Source organism: Macaca thibetana, chromosome 3 (genome assembly GCF_024542745.1).
Source record: "Macaca thibetana thibetana isolate TM-01 chromosome 3, ASM2454274v1, whole genome shotgun sequence".
Lineage (NCBI taxonomy): Eukaryota > Metazoa > Chordata > Mammalia > Primates > Cercopithecidae > Macaca > Macaca thibetana.
In genome coordinates, this window is record NC_065580.1 from 150,493,761 (window position 1) to 150,513,661 (window position 19,901).

Below are 19,901 nucleotides of genomic sequence, written 5' to 3' on the forward strand. Positions count from 1 at the left end.
ACTTGCAAGCAGAGGTCACCAGTGAGCACAGGTGTCTCAAAGAAGGGTGGAAGTTCTAGTGTCCATCAGTTACCCATAAGAATGCTGTTTGCTGCAGTTCTGTGTCCTGTGCTTGGCTGCTTTTTATGAGTTGTCTATGTTGGAAATTCGTAAAACTGATTTAAGTTAAAAAAAAAAAAAAAGAAAAGGAGAATGTTTAGGTTGCATCTATTCTTACCTAATTAAAACTTACTAAAATGTAATAATTTGTTCCATCACTTTTTAGACTTGTAAATATTTGCACATCCTCTCACTATGGATAAAAGGGGCATTTTACATCTAGACAGGTGGTGAGATCTTTAACCAAGGGGAGAGGGAGGGTTTCACTCAGTTGCTTTTCCAAGGACTGTCTGTGGTTGGGGGCCTGGGAATTCCCCTCCACACCTCCCTGGTCCCTCGGGACACTGCTGCAGGTCCTGACTGGACGAGAAGCAAGGGCTGAGTGGGCCAAGGGGCCGCTGTATGCTGGGCCTGGCCACTGCCCGAGGGAAGGGGTGTGACTTGTGTCTGGGTAGCCCTGGCTGGATGTGGGGTCCCAGGAAGCACCACCCTCAGTGCAAGTATTCAGCTGCCGACAGGCGCTTACGTCACAAGGCCAGCCAGCCGAGGCTTTCTCTTCACAAGCAAAGTGTCAGAAACGAAACCCACACCCTCACGCACCATTACCCCCCTCCACTGGGCGGTGAGAGGTGGGTGGTGAGGAAGGGATCCTCCATCCTGGGCTCACTGTCCATTCCACCATGGCCCTCCACCGCCGGGCCCTGCAACAGCTTGAAGGCTCCCACTCCCAGGCCGAGCTGGCTGGAGACGCCACATCCTCGTCATGCTCCTTGGCTGTTACTTATGCCTTTCACACTCTCCTCAAACTTCCTCCCCAAGCTTCACCCTCCTCGCTGCCTGCAGATAACTCTCACTGCAGAGGGACAGGAACCTCCAATGAGGCCTTCAGTACCTAACCCTGCCCCACACTTCCACAACACTCTCGTCATCACCGAGGACAAGGCACTCCTCAGCCCTTCCAGGACTTGGGACCTCTCACTCTGGAGCTTCAGTTCCAATCTCCCTCAGGAAGCAGCAACCTCTCCCTCTGGTAGATCTCCAAATTCTACAAACACGCTCTACCAAGATGACTGGTTGCACCTACCAAGATCACGTTTTCTTCTTCCCACCCCCATTTCTCAAACACACACACACACACACGAACACCTTGTTGGTTTTGTTTCTCTAGAAAACCCCAATACAGATTTTGTTAGCAAGAAGTGGGGTGCTACTGAAACAAACACCTAAATACATGCAAGCAGCTTCAGAATCGAGTCATATGCAGAGGCTGGAATCATTTTAAGGAGCTTGCTAGAAATACGGACATCAGGGTGATTCTGATGAGTCTCAGGTGGAACTGAGGAGCATGTTATTGGAAACTGGGGGAAAGGCCATCCTTGTTAGAAAGTGGCAAAGAACTTTAAAGAACTTGGCTGGACTGTGTTCCAGTGTTTTACAGAAGGCCAGACAAAGGTGACGAAACTGAATATTTAGCTGAGGAGAGATTTCTTTTCTTTTGTTTTCTTTCTTTACTTTTCCTTTCCTTTTTTTTTTTTTCTTTTCCTTTTTTTTTTTTTTTTTTTCAGACAAAGTCTCACTTTGTTGCCCAGGCTGGAGCACAGTGGCACAATCTTGGCTCACTGCACCCTCCACCTCCCGGGTTCAAGCAATTCTTCTGCCTCAGCCTCCTGAGTAGCTGGGATTACAGGTATACACCACCACACCTGGCTAATTTTGTACTTTTAGTAGAGATGGGGTTTCTCCATGTTGGCCAGGCTAGTCTCAAACTCCTGACCTCAGGTGATCTGCCTGCCTCAGCCTCCTAAAGTGCTGGGATTACAGGAATGAGCCACGGCACCCAGCCTAGCTGAAGAGATTTCTAAGCAAAGTGTTGAAGGGACACCTTGGTTCCTCCTGGTTGCTTGTCATAAAACGTGAGAGAGATGAATCGATGAAGGAATTATTAAGCAAAACAGAATCAGAACTTGAAGATTTGGAAAATTCTCAGTCTATCCATACCGCAAAAATATGAAAAAGCATGTTCTGAAGACAACACTAAGGTTGTGACTGAACAATTGTTTGATAAAGAAATCATGGTACAGCTCATTAATCAGCCATCTCAGAGGAAGGGGGTGGAACAGTGTTGGGTTGTCAGACTTCTGGATTCCACAGGACCAACCCACAGAGCTGTTGGGCTGCAAACATGCACCACTCTCCAAAGAAGGGAAGGAATGACCCGTAAGGTGCTACAGAGAGCATCAGAGCCACCACTTCCACCCCAGACCCAAGGGACGAGACCACTTCTTCCTGTTTCAAAGATGGCCTCCCTGGTCTTGCAGGCCTGTAAAGTGGGCTGCCCTTGCAGAGAGAAACCAGGTGAGGGTGGCCTCGCCAAGTCATGGCTGTGACACTGCCACCCCAGGGGCCCGGGGCCACAGCACCAACCAAAGAGGATCATTCTCGAGCCCTAGGATCTGATGGAAATTGTCTTGCTAGGTTTTGGGCTTGCTTGAGACCTGTGATCCCTTCCTTCTACTTCTCCCTTTTGAAATGGGGGTGTCTACCCCAGGCCTGGCCCATCTTTTACTCTGGATGCACATCACACATTCTACGTCTCCCTTTTGAAACGGGGGTGTCTACCCCAGGCCTGACCCATCTTTTTACTCTGGATGCACATCGCACGTTCGGTTTCACAGGCTCACAGCCAGAGAGGGAATTTTGCCTCAGGGTGAATCATAGCTCGAGTCTCACCCACAGCTGATTTAGGTGATATTTAAATAAGATTCTAGACTATAGAGCATCTAAAGATGAGTTAAGACTTTGGGGGCTGCTGGGGTGGAATGTATTTTCTATGTGTATTTTGAGGGGCCAGAAGCAGAATGCTATGGAATGAATTGTGTCTCCCCAAATTCCTGTGTTGAAGCTCTAATCCCCAATGTGACTGTTGTGGGACATGTGGCCTTTACAGAAGCCATTCAGGTCAAATGAGGCCATAGGATGAAGCCCTGATCCAGCAGGATTAGTGCCCTTACAAGAGGAAACGCAAGAGCACTCCCTTTCTCTCTCCTGCCAAGTAAGGGCACAGGGAGAAGGTGCCTGTCTGCCAGCCAGGAAGAGCAGCCTCAGCAGGAACTGAGGCCAGCACCTTGGTCTTGGTCATCCCAGCCTCCAGAGTTGTGAGAAATAAATTCCTGCTGTCTAAGCTGCCCAGTCTGTGGTATTGTTATGGCAGCCTGAACCAAGACAGAGACTCTACAAGCAGACAAGAACATCAGTAAATATCCAACTAGGTGAACAACACAAGTAGTAAGCTGGATCTAAATTACGTATTTGGAGCCCTGCACTCAACAACAGAATACACTTTCTTCTCAAGTGCATACGAATAGCGGACGTGTACCGACTCATAAAACAAGTTTCAACAAATTTCAAGGGATTAGCATTCCTCAATTTGTTTTCTGGCCACAGTGGAATTAAGCCAGAGATCAATAAGAAAAAGTAACTAAAAAATCCCACCTTTCAAAATTAAGCCGCATGCTTACTTCTAAAAAGCCCATGGTACACCAGAAGAAATTGTCACAGAAATCAGAAAACGTTTGAAACTGAGTGATACTGAAAATATATCAAAATTCATTGTTGCATCTAAAGCAATTTCAAAGAAAATTAAGAGTTCTGATCTATGTATTAGAAAGAAGAAAGGTTGAAATCAACGATTTAAGCTTCTATCTCTAGGGGGAAAAAAATAAAGTTTAACCCCTCTCCTCACATGAACAACAAAAATCAATTCCAGGTGGAGTATATGATCTAAGTGCAAGAGAAAACAATACAAGCTATAAAAGAAAATATAATTTCAAATTGGACAATATAACATTTAAGAACTTCTACTTATCAAAATACTCCTATTAAGAGCACAAAAAGCCACAGAGGCTGGGCATGATGGCTCACACCTGTAATCCCAGCACTTTGGGAGGCCGAGACAGGTGGATCACCTGAGGTCAAGAGTTCGAGACCAGCCTGACCAACATGGTAAAACCCCATCTCTACTAAAAATACAAAAATCAGCTGGGCATGGTGGTAGGCGCCTGTAATCCCAGCTACTCGGGAGGTTGAGGCAGGAGAATCGCTTGAACCCTGGAGGTGGAGGTTGCAGTGAGCCGAGATCGTGCCATTACACTCCAGCCTGGCAATGGAGCGAGCCTCTGTCTCAAAAAAAAAAAAGCCACTGAAAGGAAAAAGATATTCACAAAAATATGTGTTACAGGACTCAGCCAGACTGCATCAGGAATACCTGGAATCTCAATTAGAACTAGGGAAAAAAAAAAACCCTAATAGTAAAATGGGCCAAAGACTTAAACAAGCACCTCAAAAACAGGATATCCAAATGAGCAGCAAATCTACAAAACTGGATTAGTCATCAGTGAAATATATACCAAATCCACATGCCCACCAGAGCAGGTAAAATGCAAAACACAACACTGGGTGTTGATGAGGATGCCAGCTCTCATGCACAGCTGGCAGCGATGTTAGATTCCTTGACTTGAAAAGCTGGTATACAGTGTACATCCAACAGAAATGTGTACATACACGCACCAAAACACACACACAGAAATGTCCACAGTCTCAGTAATCATAATAGCTAAACCCTGGCAACAACCCAAAAGGACACCATGTGAAATAAGATTCATAAACTGTGGTCTATTCATGCAGTTGAATACTTATGCCACAGTGAAAAAGTAAGCCACAACCACACTGTCTGAAACTCATAGATGAGTCTCACAATGTTTAATTAAAGAAGGCAGACACAAAAGAACATGTGTACAATTCCATTCAGGCAAGAGTAATCGACCGTTACAAGTCAGGACGCCACCCTCGAGAGGGTGGGCACTGAGCGGAAGGGGAATCAGGGAGTCAGTAGCGTGTCCTGGACTGGAGGCTGGTTACATGTGCATCCACTTTATAAAATGCCATCATCTAGGTACCCACGACCAGCGCTGTTTTCAATATATATTTGATATTTCAGTTTTGTTTTTTGGGTTTTGAGACAGGGTCTTGCTCTGTCACCCAGGCTGGAGTACGGCAGTGCAATCCTAGATCACTGCAGCCTCAACCGCCTAGGCTCAAGTGATCCTCCCACCTCAGCCTCCCGAGTAGCTGGGACTACAAGCACATGCCACCATGCCCAGCTAATTTTTGTATTTTGTAGAGATAGGATCTCACTATGTTGCCCAGGGTGGTCTTGAACTCCTGAGCTCAAGGAATCATCCCACCTTAACCTCTCAAAATGTTGGGATTACAGAGGTGAGCCACTGCACTCAGCCTATATTTCAATAAAATTTAATAAAAATCAAAACACACAAAAAAATGTATCTACTGATATGGAAGTTTTTTCACAATACTGAGAAAAAGTTACAAAGCAATGCATATAGTATGATCCTGTAATTACAAAAAATAACACATATGCATAAAACAGGATACACAATGACATTCACTCATTTAAAAATATTTATTGAGCATATGCAATGCGCCAACACATAATTTATTTGGAAGACGTCTACAAAACTATCCCATGCAGAGTCCCATCGCGTGCATCGCCACCTCAGCTCCCACGCTGAGCCAGGGCGGTGTTCCCTACACAGCACTGGCACAGCCCTGTGCAATCCTACATCCCACACGAGCGGATGAGCGATGGCAGGAAGGGCACCACTAACACAGGAGGCGGGAACAGTCACTGTCACAGGGTACACAGGCGGATATGCGGGCGTTCTAGGAGTGTGGACCTAGACCTAGCTTAGGAACATGGAGCTCTGACCTAGCCACGGGTCAGCATGTGGACACCACGGGTGAACACCTAGAAACACAGCCTACTTCTAGAGGGCAGACACTGGGCAGCGGGGGTGGCCACGGCAGCTCCTGCCGAGCCCAAGCGTGTTTGTCTGTGAAGGGCCCTGACGTCACCTGCCAGGCTGGGGAGGGGTCAGTGTGGCACGAACGTTCACCGACTTCGAAGGCGTGTGCAGCAGCCAGGTGCATCTTGGGTTGCTTGTGTTCGTCACCCCTCAGGAGACGCACACGGCTTTCCAAATAAAGCCTCAACTGTCATCTCCAGATTGGGAACACTTTTTCTCCAACCTGAAAAAGATAAATGACAACAGGTCAGTCAGATAATAAATCATATGATTAACACACTACATTTCCTAATGGTTTGATATTGGACAAGAAAGCAATATTCAGGTGCAGAATTTTCTTAAATGACAAACTTTTAACAAAAAATTATCACAAAGCTAAGCACAAAACAAATATAAAAAATGAAGGAAAACCATTTATTTTTATTTTCTTTGCCACATTAATCCTGAGTCCAAAGAAGAACATTCCATTTTCAGCGGCCTCTGAGACAGGAAGCCCAAGTGAGCTGGGCGAGCTACACATGAATTCATGCACGGACCCAAAGGCTGCCAGTCGGAACACACATCACGGACAACACACCTAGATGAACTGCTGCCTGGGAAGCCACAGAGGCCTGTGTAAAGGGAGCGCCGAGGCACAGCTCAGGCTTCTGCCCATCTGGGGACCCCTCTGGACATGGCACGAGGGGCCTCAGGCTGATGTGGGTCTCTGCTCTCCCTCACTTACTGTGTCACCTGAGGAAATGACTTCCCTGCCAGAGCCCTCCACTTCCTGTGCTGTCAGATGGGAAACGAAGCCAGTAACAGCATGCACTTTCTGTGTATTAAATCACTCGCGCGCAAAACGCGTGGGCCCCAGCGTGGGCCAGCATCTGCCATCACTACCACCACCCAGGCCTGTCTCCCTGAGGACCGGCACCCACAGGACAGAATCTTACAAATACATATCTTACTTTTTGAGATGTGGGGTCTTGCCTGGAAGTGACAGCCCAGCTCAGAGCCACCGACATGTGCCTTCTCCACACTGGGTTTCTCTGCAACACAACTGAACCCGTGACCACGTCTCCAGTATGGACAGGGACTGGGTCGTCCATCATAAACAGCGTCTGCTTCCAGTGTGTGATGCTGCAAGACAGGGGTGTGTGTGACCTGGAGGCTGAGCGAGGGCAGTCTCCACATGGCCCTCGGGGCACTGATGCTGCAAGACACGGGTGTGTGTGACCTGGAGGCTGGGCGAGGGCAGTCTCCACATGGCCCTCGGGGCGCTGACTCAGGCTCGCACTGGCTCTCACCCTCAGCAGAACCCACGTGGCTGGCAGTCCACCCTGAGGGCCTGGGGACACAAAGCTTGACTTTTCAGGCTAACTCAGGGGGCAGATACACCCCCAGCCCTGTGATCTAAAGGGACTCTATGAGATACACTGGGATCAAAGTTACGCTGGTGAGACAGATCCTGCCAATGCCAAACACAAGGCTGCTCCTGAGACCACTCAGATTCCTGGAGGTGTGGACGGCTCACCCTGGGTGGCCCAGAGGATGTGGAAGCTCAGGGGACACACGGCTGCACTAAAGGTCCTGTGTGGTGTCTGACTCTCCGGCCTGCCAGGAGGACGGCTGGGCACCCCCTTCCTGTGCCCTCGCCTAAGCTGCAGAGGCTGGTGATCTAGCTCCTGCCATTAAACTGTGGTGTACACGGATGGAATCAGGTCCAAGGAGTCGCTTCTGTGATGGCTACAATGTGAGGACCACTGTCACGTTTGGGGGAAAATAGTAAAACGCTAGGATTCTGCACTGGGTTGCGCTGGAAACTTCTCTAAGTTCTTCAGGCTCTGCCGCCCCTCAAACTCCCACTGTCCACAGTGGGGCCAACAGTGAAATGGGGGGCTCCTCAGGTCTCCAGTTTCTCCCTGACTCTGGTCACACCCCTCACCCCAGCCTGTGCCCCAGGTCACTGCTCCCTCCATGCCCCCAGACTCGGGGGTGGGTATAACCAGCCTCCAAGCTGCCCACCTCCACTCGGTGACGGCACTACAGAGGTTACCACAGGACTCTTGTGATGGGGACCACGTGCCAGGCCAGGGCATCAACTCCACACGTCTGCGACCTCCCTGGAGCCGGGGTCCCCTCGTGGGGCCATCACGCTGGGGAGTCAGCAGGGCAGGTGCCAGGGCGGGGCAGGTGCCAGGGCGGGGCAGGTGCCAGAGCGGGGCAGCCAACCCCACCCCAGTTCCAAAGGGAAGGCCTGCTGGGCCCCAAAGGCGGCTCCACCGCCACGCGTGTCCAGGACGCTGGAGGGGAAATGTGTCCCAAAAAACAACCATCCCTCCAAAACCCTCCAAAGCCGTCAGGTGAACCCCTACGTCCTGCGGAGGCGCTTTGGGTCGGACCATGAATTAGCCGTGGGTGCTCCTCAGGGGCGGGAAAACAGGGAGCTCCTCCCGCTGGGGCTGCTGGGGGTGGGGGTGGACGCCCCAGGCTGGGCCCAGAGTGGGGGCGAGACCCGGAAGGAGGCACACAGGCTGCGGTGTCTACACCACCCTGCGCCCCCACGCGCGCCGCCCCCACCCCACGTGGCCCACCCGCCACGACCGCCACGCCGCGTCCCGCCCCCTCCTGCGCGCCCCATCCCCGCGCCCGCCCCGCCCTCCGCGCCCCCCCACCCCGCACCCCGCGCCCGCCCCGCCCTCCGCGCCCCCCCCCCGCACCCCGTGCCCGCCCCGCCCTCCGCGCCCCCCACCCCGCACCCCGCGCCCGCCTCGCACACTCACGGGTGGAAGGGCCCGGTGCTGAGCACCTGCGGCGGCTGCCCCTCCTGCAGGCTCTGGAAGTGGACGCTAAACCAGGCGGTGAAGCCGTGCAGGGTCCCCGCCTTCCTGATGTCGAAGCGCAGGTCGCCCCTCAGGGTCTGGGTCAAGCAGACGACAAGGCACGCGTGGGCACCGCGTGGCACCGCAGGGCCGGGATGGGGCGGCCCCCTCCGCGCGCCCCGCGCAGACGCTGAACGCGTCAGGAACCGCAGAAAAGCCCCCGCCCTGGGAAACCACCCCCAAAACCCGCATCACGAGTTCAGACGCTTCAGTCAGAAACGTGTCAAGCAATCTGAGCTGCTTGCGCCCAGTTTTCTGCCCCAGATTCCTGCGGAATCTTTTCGGCGCTCAGCTCTTCAGCCTAAGGCGTTGGAGAGCTCCAGGCTGGGCGTTTCCACGCAGAACCAACTAAAAACCACGGCTGCGCCCGCGCCGCCCACCCCATCTCCAGACGCGGCGCCAACTGGGCGCCAGGCAGGGCGGGGCGCGGGGATCCCGCCCAGAACCCACGAGCGCCACCGCGCGGCCACAGACAGGGATTCGTGGAGGGAATTTTAACAGTTCTGTCATGAAGGGTGGCTAAAAACACGTGAAAAAAAACTGTAATGCAAATACCATAATGAAACGAAATATAATTTATTTGATTTTGAAGATGCTGAGAATATTAAACATAAATCTAAAATGAAGACGCTAGAGACATCTATAAAGAAAATGATGTACAATATGAAAGAATCAAAATAGAACGTAAAGAAGAAAAAAGACCGGAAAAAATCAGTAGCAAACGTTTTATAAATTCACTTATTTGTATAATAAAATAATTAGTTACTCACACCCCCAGCGCTCACTGAAGGTTTATGATAATCTGGTCTGTTTCATGGTCACTGATTATCTAATGTAAGGAGCAATTCATCTTTTTCTCACCTCTAAATCAGAAATTTGCACGGTTCTCATGTCCAACTGCAATATAGTGCACGGTTCAGAGAGACAGTCTTCTGGTTTCAAAATGTGGTTATACTTGGGCTTTGAAAAAAACTCCTTAATTGCTAAAGATCTAGGGGAAAAGGTCAAAGCAACTGTTGAGAGTCATTGCAAACATCTCAGGCTTCAAAACACACACGTGGGACCGCGGTGAGTGCTTTCTCTTCTGTGTCACCAGGATGCTAAGCCACCGTCTGGGGGCCCTGGACCCCCAGAGCAGCCCTCAGGTCTCCAGAGGCTCTGGGTGCCTCCCACTCTGAGAGGACCCAGACCCTACCCAGGCATCCAGAGCCTTCCCGAGCCTAACCTGGAGGCATTCAGGAGCCTGCGAGTCACTGGGCGCTTCCCTGTGACGTCTCATTCATGGGATCTGAGCACATGGAAACCAACGCTTACCCCTCATAACCTAGAGGACAAGGGGAGTTGCAGCGTGTCTTGCCTAGTTTTAGAATCTATTTGATTTCAAAATATCTTTTGTGGATTTTCTATTAACAGTAAATGAAAGCGGTATTCCTGCTGTAGGTTACTCTATAATAAACGTTAAGGAACTAGAGCTGAGGTGGCCTGAGTGAGTCCGAGTTTCAGGAGAAATACTTCCTTTGTTGTTACACAAATTCAACACAGAAACAGACACTAGATGCCACATGGCCCCTGTGTGTCACCGTTTGCCAACCGCCATCACTGGTTGCACTGGGCTTGTCAGTAAGTCACCTATTATTTACCACAGAAATGTTTTAAAAAATAAGCAAAGCAGTAACTTCTGAAATAGCAAATAAAAGTGAATGTTTTAATAAAGATTTCACTATATTTACATATTTCTGATTATTTTTCTGATAAAAAATTACGAATTTAAAAATTGGAAAAAATGGACAAGTACAAAGAAAAGTTTAAATTCCCCATATGCTTGTCTTAGCATTGTGATATTTTTATCCCCCAGACATATTTATATAAATTTATTTATGCAAACTAACATCCATTCTGTATACATGGTTTATTCTGCCAAGCTTTACTGTCTCTTAAACCCTTTCTAAATATCATTACACATCCTTAAAAACCTATGGTTTCTTTTTCAGCAGCTGGACCGCAGTGCTCCACCAGATGGATACACAGCAATTCAACCACGTTCCTCTAGATGGCCACTGACTTCCAGTGCCCGGAGGAACACTCAGGTGGGAGGCTCTGGCAGTGACTGGGGTGGGCGGCCTGATGCCAACCTCTAAGGCCCCGGCAGCCACACCTCCCTGCCACTGCCAGGCAAGCCCAGGCTACTATTTTAATTTACTCTTTGCTTGTCGGGTAGGGAAAACAGCATGTATTTTAATTTGCATTTTAACTACTAACAACATTATAATTTTTCATAATTTATTGGTAATTTTATTTTTTGTAGTTTGCCTGTTCACGTGATTGGGCTGTAATTCCATCTGGCTAGTCATCTCTTTCTAATTGATTCCAAGACCTGTCAGCACATGATTTCTCTAATTACTTGTTTGCTTTCACAGTCGCGTTTTTGCTGATTTCTACCACATAGACTGCCAGATTCTATCTAGCACAGGGTCCATTCCATCCATTGTTGCTGCTCATTTCTCCACCTAAGATGGTGCACACAGGCCCCCATGGATGTCTGTCGTTGACGTTGATTCCATGCAGAATTAAGTTTTCACGTATGGCGTGAGAGAACAAGAGCTAATCAATTGCTCCAGAATAATATGCTGACTCGGCCCTCACTCCCTCCTAATTGTAATGCAACCTTTTTCACATACGAAAAAAATTTTTGTTCCTTGCATTCTACTCTGCTCTGCTCATCTGTCTTTTCTTGTTATAGCTCCATACTGTTTTAATTACTCCAATGCTATAACAGATTGTCCTTTCTGGGTGCACAGGTACCCTCATTTATCCGACCATAGTGTGTGATCTCCCAGGGCCTTGGCCCACCTGCAGACTGTGGACCAGGAGGCCCCACAAGACAGTGCCAGTCCTAGCTGTGGACACTTACTTGAGAGCGCTGAGGTTGAACTCGTACGCGTTGTCCCAGAAGAGCACCTTGCTACGATAGTCCTTATCAGCACTGCAGGGCACAAGGTGCAATGCGGCCATGGTGGGCCAAATGACCCCGTCCTCCTTCAGCCAGGCATCCCGGGCATACAGGATGGACTCGATCATGAACTCAAACTGCATAGGAGTGAAAGACACACAGGAGACACATCACAGGCCCTGTGGCTGCACAGGCCTCTCACCACCACTTTAATAACACTAGTCCAAGAGTTCTACAGTTTTAGCCTCAAGAATATTCCTGCCTAGGCCAGTGTACCATGCGAGAGAACATCTCGAGGGTTTATTTTATGCCCACATGTAATGGTCACTGATGCATCTCACAGCCTGGGTTTAAGTCACATAATTTCCCATTAGAACTAAGAACTGGAGAGGAGCTAAAAGCAAGGACAAATCTTCACTCTTGTCCCGTCTCAGTCACTGAAGAGTTCGTAACTACCAGATTCTGAAAGAGCCTTGAAGTGTTGCAGGATCCCAACTGTTAAATAAAATATATTTGGTCTGTAGTACTCTCCAAATTTCCACAGCCCTTTAAGTAGACTGAAATCACTCCTTAAGAAACCGAAAGCCACGCAGGCATGCCCTGGCCATTCACATGGTCCTTTGGTCCACCTTGCATCCCTCAGAAGGTCCCAAGTCAAGGGAAGCACATCACATCTATGACTGAGGAATTGGGGACCCAGCACCCTCAAAGGCCAGGCCTTCTGTCGGAACCAGAACTTGCTTCTAACACAGAAAGGAGTAGAGGGAGCACCAGCGAGGTGGGGCCAAGGCCTTGCAAGCCACCTGGGAGCCTGCACTTCATCCTGTAGTTGACGAGAAACAACAGAAGTGTTTTGCTTCCCTTAAATAATCTCAAGCCGGTTTTATTATAGAAGTAGTATATGTTTTGTATGGAAAATGTAGAAAAACTATGAAGACTCAAACAAAAATAAAAATCACATATTAACCCAGTACCCAGAAGGAACCACTGTTATCACTCTGCAGCTTACCTTCAAGTATTTTTCTACACATGCACACAAAAAATATATACATCTAATTTTTTAATCTCATTTTTTCAGTTATAAAGTGAAACTGAGCTTTTTTGGTGTACAGTCTACGAACTTTAGCACTTGTGTGGATTTTGTCCTCACAACCACAGCCAGCATACACACAGCTCTGCCACCCCAAAACACTCTTCACACTTATCTCTGGTGGTCATGCCGTCCCCCACCCCAGCCTCTCAAGCCACCAATCTGGTCTCCATCCCCATGGTCTTGTGTCTTTTTGAGAATATCGTATAAATGGAACCAGACAGTATATAACCTTTCAAGGCAAGCTTCTTTCACTCACTGTACTGTTTCTGGGGTTCCTCCAAATTACCTGTTTCAATAACTGGCTCCTCTTCACTGCTCAGTGGTATTCCGCTGTGTGGATGTACCAGTTTATCGTTAAGGATTATCCTGATGAAGGACACTGGGGTTGTTTCCAGTTTTTTTTTTCGCAATTATAAAGAGAGCTAGTATAATCATTCACATACAGGTATTTGTGTGAACACAGCTTGCATTTCTCTGGGTTGAATACACAGGAGAGGGACTCCTGGGCATAAGGTGAGTGCACATACAACTCTGTAAGAAAGCACTCACCTGTTTCCACAGTGGCATGAGCCCTCCAGCAATGCACGACTTTCAGCTATTCCTCATCCTCGATGGCACTTGGTATTAGCATCAGATTTTTTTTTTTTTTTAGTCATTTTTCAGTAGGTGTGATATCTCACTGTGGCTTTAATGTGTATTTCCCTCATGGCTAACAATGTTGAACATCTTTTCATGTGTGTATCTGATATCTGTATATCCACTTTGGCAAAGTGTCTGTTCTTTTGCCCATTTTCAATTGGCTTGTTTTCTTCCTGTTGAGTTCTGAGATTTCTCTGTATATTCAGAACATACACTGGATATATTCTTTGCGATATTTTCTCCTAATCTTAGCTTGTCTTTTTTATTCTCTTAGTATCATCCCTTTGTAGAGCGGTCGTTTTTAGTTTTGATGAAATTCAGTTTATCAACGTTTTCTGTTATGGATCATGCTTTTAGAGTCGCATCTAAAAACTCTTTGCCCAAGTCCAGGTGATGAAGATTTTCTATGATTTTTTCAAGAAGCTTTATAGTTTTATATTTTACACACTTAGATCTATGATCAATTTTAAGTTCAGCTCTGGATAGGGTGTGAGGTTGAGGTGTTGTTTTTTACATATGGATGACAACTATTCCAGTAACATTTGCTGAAAAGACTTTTTCTCCATTAAATTGATTTTTGTCCCTTTGTTAAAAAATCAATTGACTGTATATGTAGAAATCTGTTCTTCTTCTCCATTCCATTGACTTACATGTCTGTCCCTTCACCAATACCACACTGTCCTGAATACTGTGGCTTTAAAATCCAGTAGTGTAGTTCCTCCAACTTTACTCTTCTTTTTAAAAATTGTATCAGCTACTCTAGTTCTCTCAGTCCATTTTTGTGTTGCCAAAAAGGAATATCTGAGGCTGGGTAATTTATAAAGAAATGAGGTTTATCTGGCTCATGGTTCTGCTGTTTGGGAAAGTTCAGGATTGGGCATCTAGTGAGGGCTTCAGGCTGCTTCCCCTCACAGTGGAAGGAAGGCAAAGGGAAGCTGGCACATGCAGAGACCACAGGGTGAGAGCAGAGGCAAGTGGGGGTGCCAGGCTCTTTTTCACAACCAGCTCTTGTTGGGACCTGAGAGAGCGAGAACTCACTTATTTACCCACGAGGAAGGGCATTCATCTATTCATGAGGGATCCACACCCATGACCCAAACACTTCCCACTAAGCCCCACCTCCCAACACCACCACACTGAGGATCAAATTTCAACATAAGATTTGGTGGGGACAGACCATAGCACTAGTTCCTTTACATTCCACATACATTTCATAATGAACTTATCTATAAGAACAAATCCTGCTTGGATTCTAATTGGAATTTTATTAAGTCTACAGATCAATTTAAGAAGAACATACATCTTTACTAGGTTGAGTCTTATCTCTCCATTTATTTAGGTTTTCTGAGATTTCTTTCATTATCATCTCATCATTTTCGGCATCCAGATCATGTTTTGTTACATTTCTAAGCCTTTCATATTTTTGAAGCTACTGTAAATAATATTATTTAATTTCTAATTGTACACTGCAAAGATATAAAAATGACTTCTGTATCATGACCTTGCTAAACTCCCTTACTAGTTTTAGGAAATTTTCTCATAGATTCCTTAGGATTTTCTGTAGGTTTTTTTGTAGATGTCCTATGTCATGTTAAATTTCCTTCCATTTCTAGTTTGCTGAGCATTTTATCATGAACTGATGTTGAATTTTGTCAATTTTTTTCTGTATTAATTGATATGGTCATGATTTTTCTTCTTCAGACTGTTAATATGGTAGATTACACTGATTGATTTTCAAATATTGAACCAGCCTTGCATTCCAAGGATAGTTTCCTTTTTTGTTATGGTGTATTATTATTCCTTTTATATCTTGCTGGTTTAAATTTGCTAATGTTTTCTTGAGGATTTTTACATTTATGTTCATGAAGCAGTTATTGGTCTGTAGGTTTCACATTTTGTGTTAACCTTGGTTTTGATATTAGGGCAATGCTTACCTCATATAATGAGTGAGGGAGTGTTCCCTCTTCTTTTCCGAAAGAAGTTATTTAGAATTGGAGTTTTTTCTTCATTAAATGTGTTGACAGAATTCACCAGTGAAATCATTTAGGCTAGAGATTTACCTTTCAGAAGGTTTTTAAACTATTAATTCAATATCTTTACTAGTTATTGGACCATTCAGGTTATCTATTTCATGTTAGATGAACTGTGGTAATTTGCAGTTTTCAAAAGAACTGGTCCGTTTCATGGCCCTTCTTTGCTTCCCACTCTATGAACATACACTCTATGTATGTACATAGAGGGAGAAGAGGGAAAATGATAACTCAAGAGTATTTCAGGAATACAGTTGTTCCTTGGTGTCTATGGGGGACTTGTTCCAGGATCCCTGTGGATACTCAAATCCTTGGATGCTCAAGTCCCCCATATAAAATAATGTGGTTTTTACATACAGGCTACACACATCCTCCGACAGACTTTAAATCATCTCTAGATTACTTCTACCTAATACAATGTCAATGTTATGTAACTAGCTGTTAGTTACTGTATTGGTTTGTTATTTGTATTGATGTTTGTTGTTGTGTTGTTATTTTTATTTTCAGATATTTTCAATACATGTAGGTTGTATCTGCAGATATGGAGCCCACAAATATTTGACTGTACTTCAAATTCTTGTCTTCTTCACCAATCAACTGCTACTATGTCTTTGTTCCAGAGTCCTCAAATAGTTTCTCCCTGTCTCCAGGATTTATAGCTGCATTCAGTGGGAGAGATGACAGGAGTGTGCCTTCTCCATCTTACCTGGAATTGAAGCTAGGTTACCACTATGTCTAATTTTCAAACACAAAATTGGAATCATACTGTACATACTCCTTGTGCTTTTTTAAAAACCAGCAACATGTCACCAACTTTTTCCAAAGTTCGTTAAAAATCTTTCTAAAACATAATTTTTAATGATCGTATGTATTGCTACAATTCTATTGTTTCCAATTGTCTCCCCATTGTAAATGGTGCTGCCATAAACATTTTTTAACATAAATTTCTGTACAAATTTGATTATTTCCTTAGGATAATTTCATCAAAAAAATTTTGGTGCCTGGTCTCTGGGTCCAGCTGCTGGGAAGGAAGACATTCTGCAGTCTCAGCACCCACCAGCTCCTCCTCCTTCCTCCTCCCCTGAGGTGAATGTGCCCTCAGAAGTGCAAGCTGCCAATTAACTATGCTGCATTTTTTATGACATGAAAGTTCGGAAATGCTCGAGGCCAAAAAAAAAAAAAATCAAGAAAAGAAAAAAGGCTGTCATTTTTTGTCTCAGTGCAGACAAAGTGCGTTGTTGTAGAAGGCGGTGAAGAGACCTTGGTTGGAGATGTAGGTGCAGCCATAAGTGGTCCTTCAAGCATGTGGTGGCAATGTTTCCTGAAAAAGGTGTCTCTGTACTTTGCATGAGGCAAGCTTTAAAACCAAGGAATCCAGAAGAGTTGATGGTTTTGTGTGTGTGTGTGGGCACCAGAACTAACACCTCTGAAAAGTAAAATGATCTACATGAGCTCCAGGAATGCAACCAAAAAGAAACATCAAGGCATAAAACATGAATGACAAGTAAAGGGGCCAGAAGCCCTCCCTTGGGCCTGTCCCACTGGGAAGTCAGGTGGCCTTGGTTGTGGCCTCTGCAGGGTGCTCTGTGTAGATCGTCCTTCAGTGCCACAAACGGAAAGTGCCTGTGTTTACTGTCATTCTCTTGTTGTGTAAATAAGGCAAATACATTTCGGCCAGGGTCTTACTGATGGGGAGCTGTCCCATCACCTAAACTACACATTCTATAAATATGTGCAAACAGCCCTAAATAAATCCAAAGTCTAAAGTTTTATTGGTGTGAAATTAAATTCTTATTGGCCACGTGCCTGTTTTCATGAGCTGACTTATAAAGATTTTTGTTAAGCTCAGCATTTGTAATAATACAGTCCATAAAACAGTACAAGGCTGTGTGAAGAGAATTATTACATCTTTGTAACCTCAGCAGTTACTTCGTTTCTTTTGCTTAGAAAATTGGTCATAATGTGGTTGGAATTTTGGTCCAAATTCTTTATTCTTCCTTGAGCTAAACAGAATAACGGAATATAGTATGTCCTCATCACATATGACAGCACTAATACACTAACAACAGTAAGACTGAGTCTGGCAGTCTTTGAATTCTACCAAATATGTAACGGAAACCCTCAGTGACCCTGCGAAGCGTCCTGAAATCCAGGAGGCATTCTCTGCACCTACAGTGCCACTGGCTAGTGGGAGACTGTTGAGTGTGTCCTCAGGAGAACAAGCAAGATCCTGTAACAACTAATGATTAACGCAAATTAGGGCTCCATTGTCACCTGCTTTGTTAACAAAAATGATTAAATGGTCTGTTGACAATCTAGGACACCTGTGGTATCTTTACTTGCCTCTCCTTCAGAACTTTGCTGCTTCTGGAATAATAAAATATGGAAGAACAAAAAAACTGTAATGCTCTTTGACTTATTCTGTCCTATTTTCCTTCAAAAGGCTTTATCAATTCACACTGCCAAAAAGTGTATGGCAGTGCGCATTTCCCCACAACCCCAGCCTGGGGATCATCAGATATTAGAGGACTGCTCAGCCAACTTCCCAGGTCAAAACTATTAAGGTTACTTTTAAATTGCTGGTGACATTAAACAATGTTCAACCTTCTGGCCTCTGGCATTTCTCTGCCTTTTTAGTCCCTGCTCACCTTCCATGAGGTATCTTTTTATGTTTTTCTTACTGCAACTCTCTATGTCACGCAAGCTGCAATTCTTTAGTTTCATTTACCATTTAATAATTGTTAGCTGTGCTAATGTATGAAGGGGAATTTTTTGTCAAATATTTTATTTGACAGCTTCATTATGAACTTGGTTCTTAGAAAGACCTTTCCCATCCTAACAACAGATAAACTTTTAGCAATTTTTTTATGTTTCCTTCTTTTCTTAACTATTTAACTCTTGAGCCCGTCTGAGGTTTATTTTAGCAGATGGTGTGAAGAAGGGACTCTTTTCTCCAAATCAATCGTCCCAGCACCATCTCTGAATAACTGCATGCCCTTGCACTGACTGAAAGCTGGCCCCTCCTATGCTAAACGCACATGCACTCTTCCCTGTCTCAGACTTTTACTACATGTCAGCGTCCAAGTAGGAAGATGGACCATTAGAGATGAAGGCCTGAGGGCTGAGGGGCTCTGAGAACAGGCAGACAGCAGGCAAGGAGGACGTGAAGGGGACCAGACGCACAGGTGCAGGGGAAAGGCAGACAGCAGGCAAGGAGGACGTGAAGGGGGCCAGACGCACAGGTGCAGGGGAAAGGCAGACAGCAGGCAAGGAGGACGTGAAGGGGGCCAGACGCACAGGTGCAGGGAAGAATGCGGCAGCTCAGGAGAGGGGCAGCCTGGGGACGGAAAGTGGAGGTGGGTGCAGCTGCATCAACAACTCCCAAATTCACACCCACCCTCCCTCAAAGCCTCCAACCCTGTACCCCAATAACTATCACCACAGGAACTCTTGCAGCCCCGTCTGCCCTGTTCTGGGCCTCCTTGGGCTGAGTAATGATGGTGGTGCTCCCTCAATCCCCCCAGGGAGAGTCTGAAGTCGGAGCTGCCTCAAGCCCTCACCTGCAAAGCTCCGCCTACCCCCTGCACTGCCTGCACAGGAGAAACCACCACATGGTCCTGTCTGAACTTGCCCCAGCATTCCTCCGAATGTCCTGCTCAGGGTGGCCCCTCCAGGCCAACGCCCACCAAGACCCCAGCCATGTCCCCCCTGCCCAATCAATAGCTGGTCCTGCACATCGGATGTGCATCCTGTGCTCAAGACCCACACAGATGTTCACCCTCCCCAAGGTCCTCCCTACCCTGGCCCCCAGCCCGTCCTGGTGGCCCACTCCCTGCGGATCAGGGCTGGGAGGCACCGTCCTGCTCACGCCAAGCCCCCAACGGCACATCCTGCCTGCTGGCCCTGCTCTGCATCTCCACACCTGCGCCATGCCAAGCCCTGGCTCCTACATCTTGACAGTAAAGCCACAGTCAGTCCTGGAAGTCTGTGCACCTCCCACACAGAGGGGCCTCCCTTCACACAGGCTGTCCCAGGCCTCTGCATGCTGGGGCTGGACCACAGCCAGTCCCTGGCCTCCAGTCCCAGCCACACATACCCAGGGGCCTCCAAAACACAGCCCACCTCTTACTCCATCACTCACACACACCACTGGCACTCCCCTCGGTGTCCAGGATGTGGCACAAAGTCCTCAGACACACAGTACCCTACATCTGGCCTCTGCCTCCCTGATGCAACACAGTCTGGCCAATCTGGCCACTGGGCAGCCCCGGAACACAGCAACATGGTGAACACAGTGGCTACTCCTCTCCCCTCCCTCTGCCCCACGTCCCTCCTGTGTCCCTG

At 46.8% G+C, this 19,901-nt stretch overlaps 2 protein-coding genes across 32 annotated transcripts in view; one reads left to right on the top strand and one right to left on the bottom strand.

The window, feature by feature from the left end:
• The window catches only part of S100B (S100 calcium binding protein B), a 153,482-nt gene that overhangs the window by 80,352 nt on the left and 53,229 nt on the right, over window positions 1–19,901 (top strand). Inside the window, exon 1 of one of the 31 annotated variants that reach the window (XM_050784366.1) lies at window positions 399–402. The exons of 27 other annotated variants lie outside the window; for them this stretch is intronic. The gene's annotated coding sequence lies outside the window, so the exon portion shown is untranslated. Of the gene's footprint in view, window positions 1–398; window positions 403–2,506; window positions 2,511–7,858; window positions 7,863–14,504; window positions 14,509–19,901 lie in introns of those variants that run through there. 3 more of the 31 variants (XM_050784352.1, XM_050784373.1, XM_050784384.1) reach the window with 3 other exon arrangements.
• Window positions 5,560–19,901, bottom strand: part of PRMT2 (protein arginine methyltransferase 2) — a 30,631-nt gene continuing 16,289 nt past the window's right edge. Inside the window, exons 7-11 of the mRNA XM_050784341.1 lie at window positions 11,757–11,932; window positions 9,707–9,836; window positions 8,747–8,883; window positions 6,932–7,103; window positions 5,560–6,204 (exon numbers count right to left, since the gene is read on the bottom strand). Coding sequence (XP_050640298.1) covers window positions 6,172–6,204; window positions 6,932–7,103; window positions 8,747–8,883; window positions 9,707–9,836; window positions 11,757–11,932 — 648 coding nt within the window. The 3' untranslated portion in view covers window positions 5,560–6,171. The remainder of the gene's footprint in view (window positions 6,205–6,931; window positions 7,104–8,746; window positions 8,884–9,706; window positions 9,837–11,756; window positions 11,933–19,901) is intronic.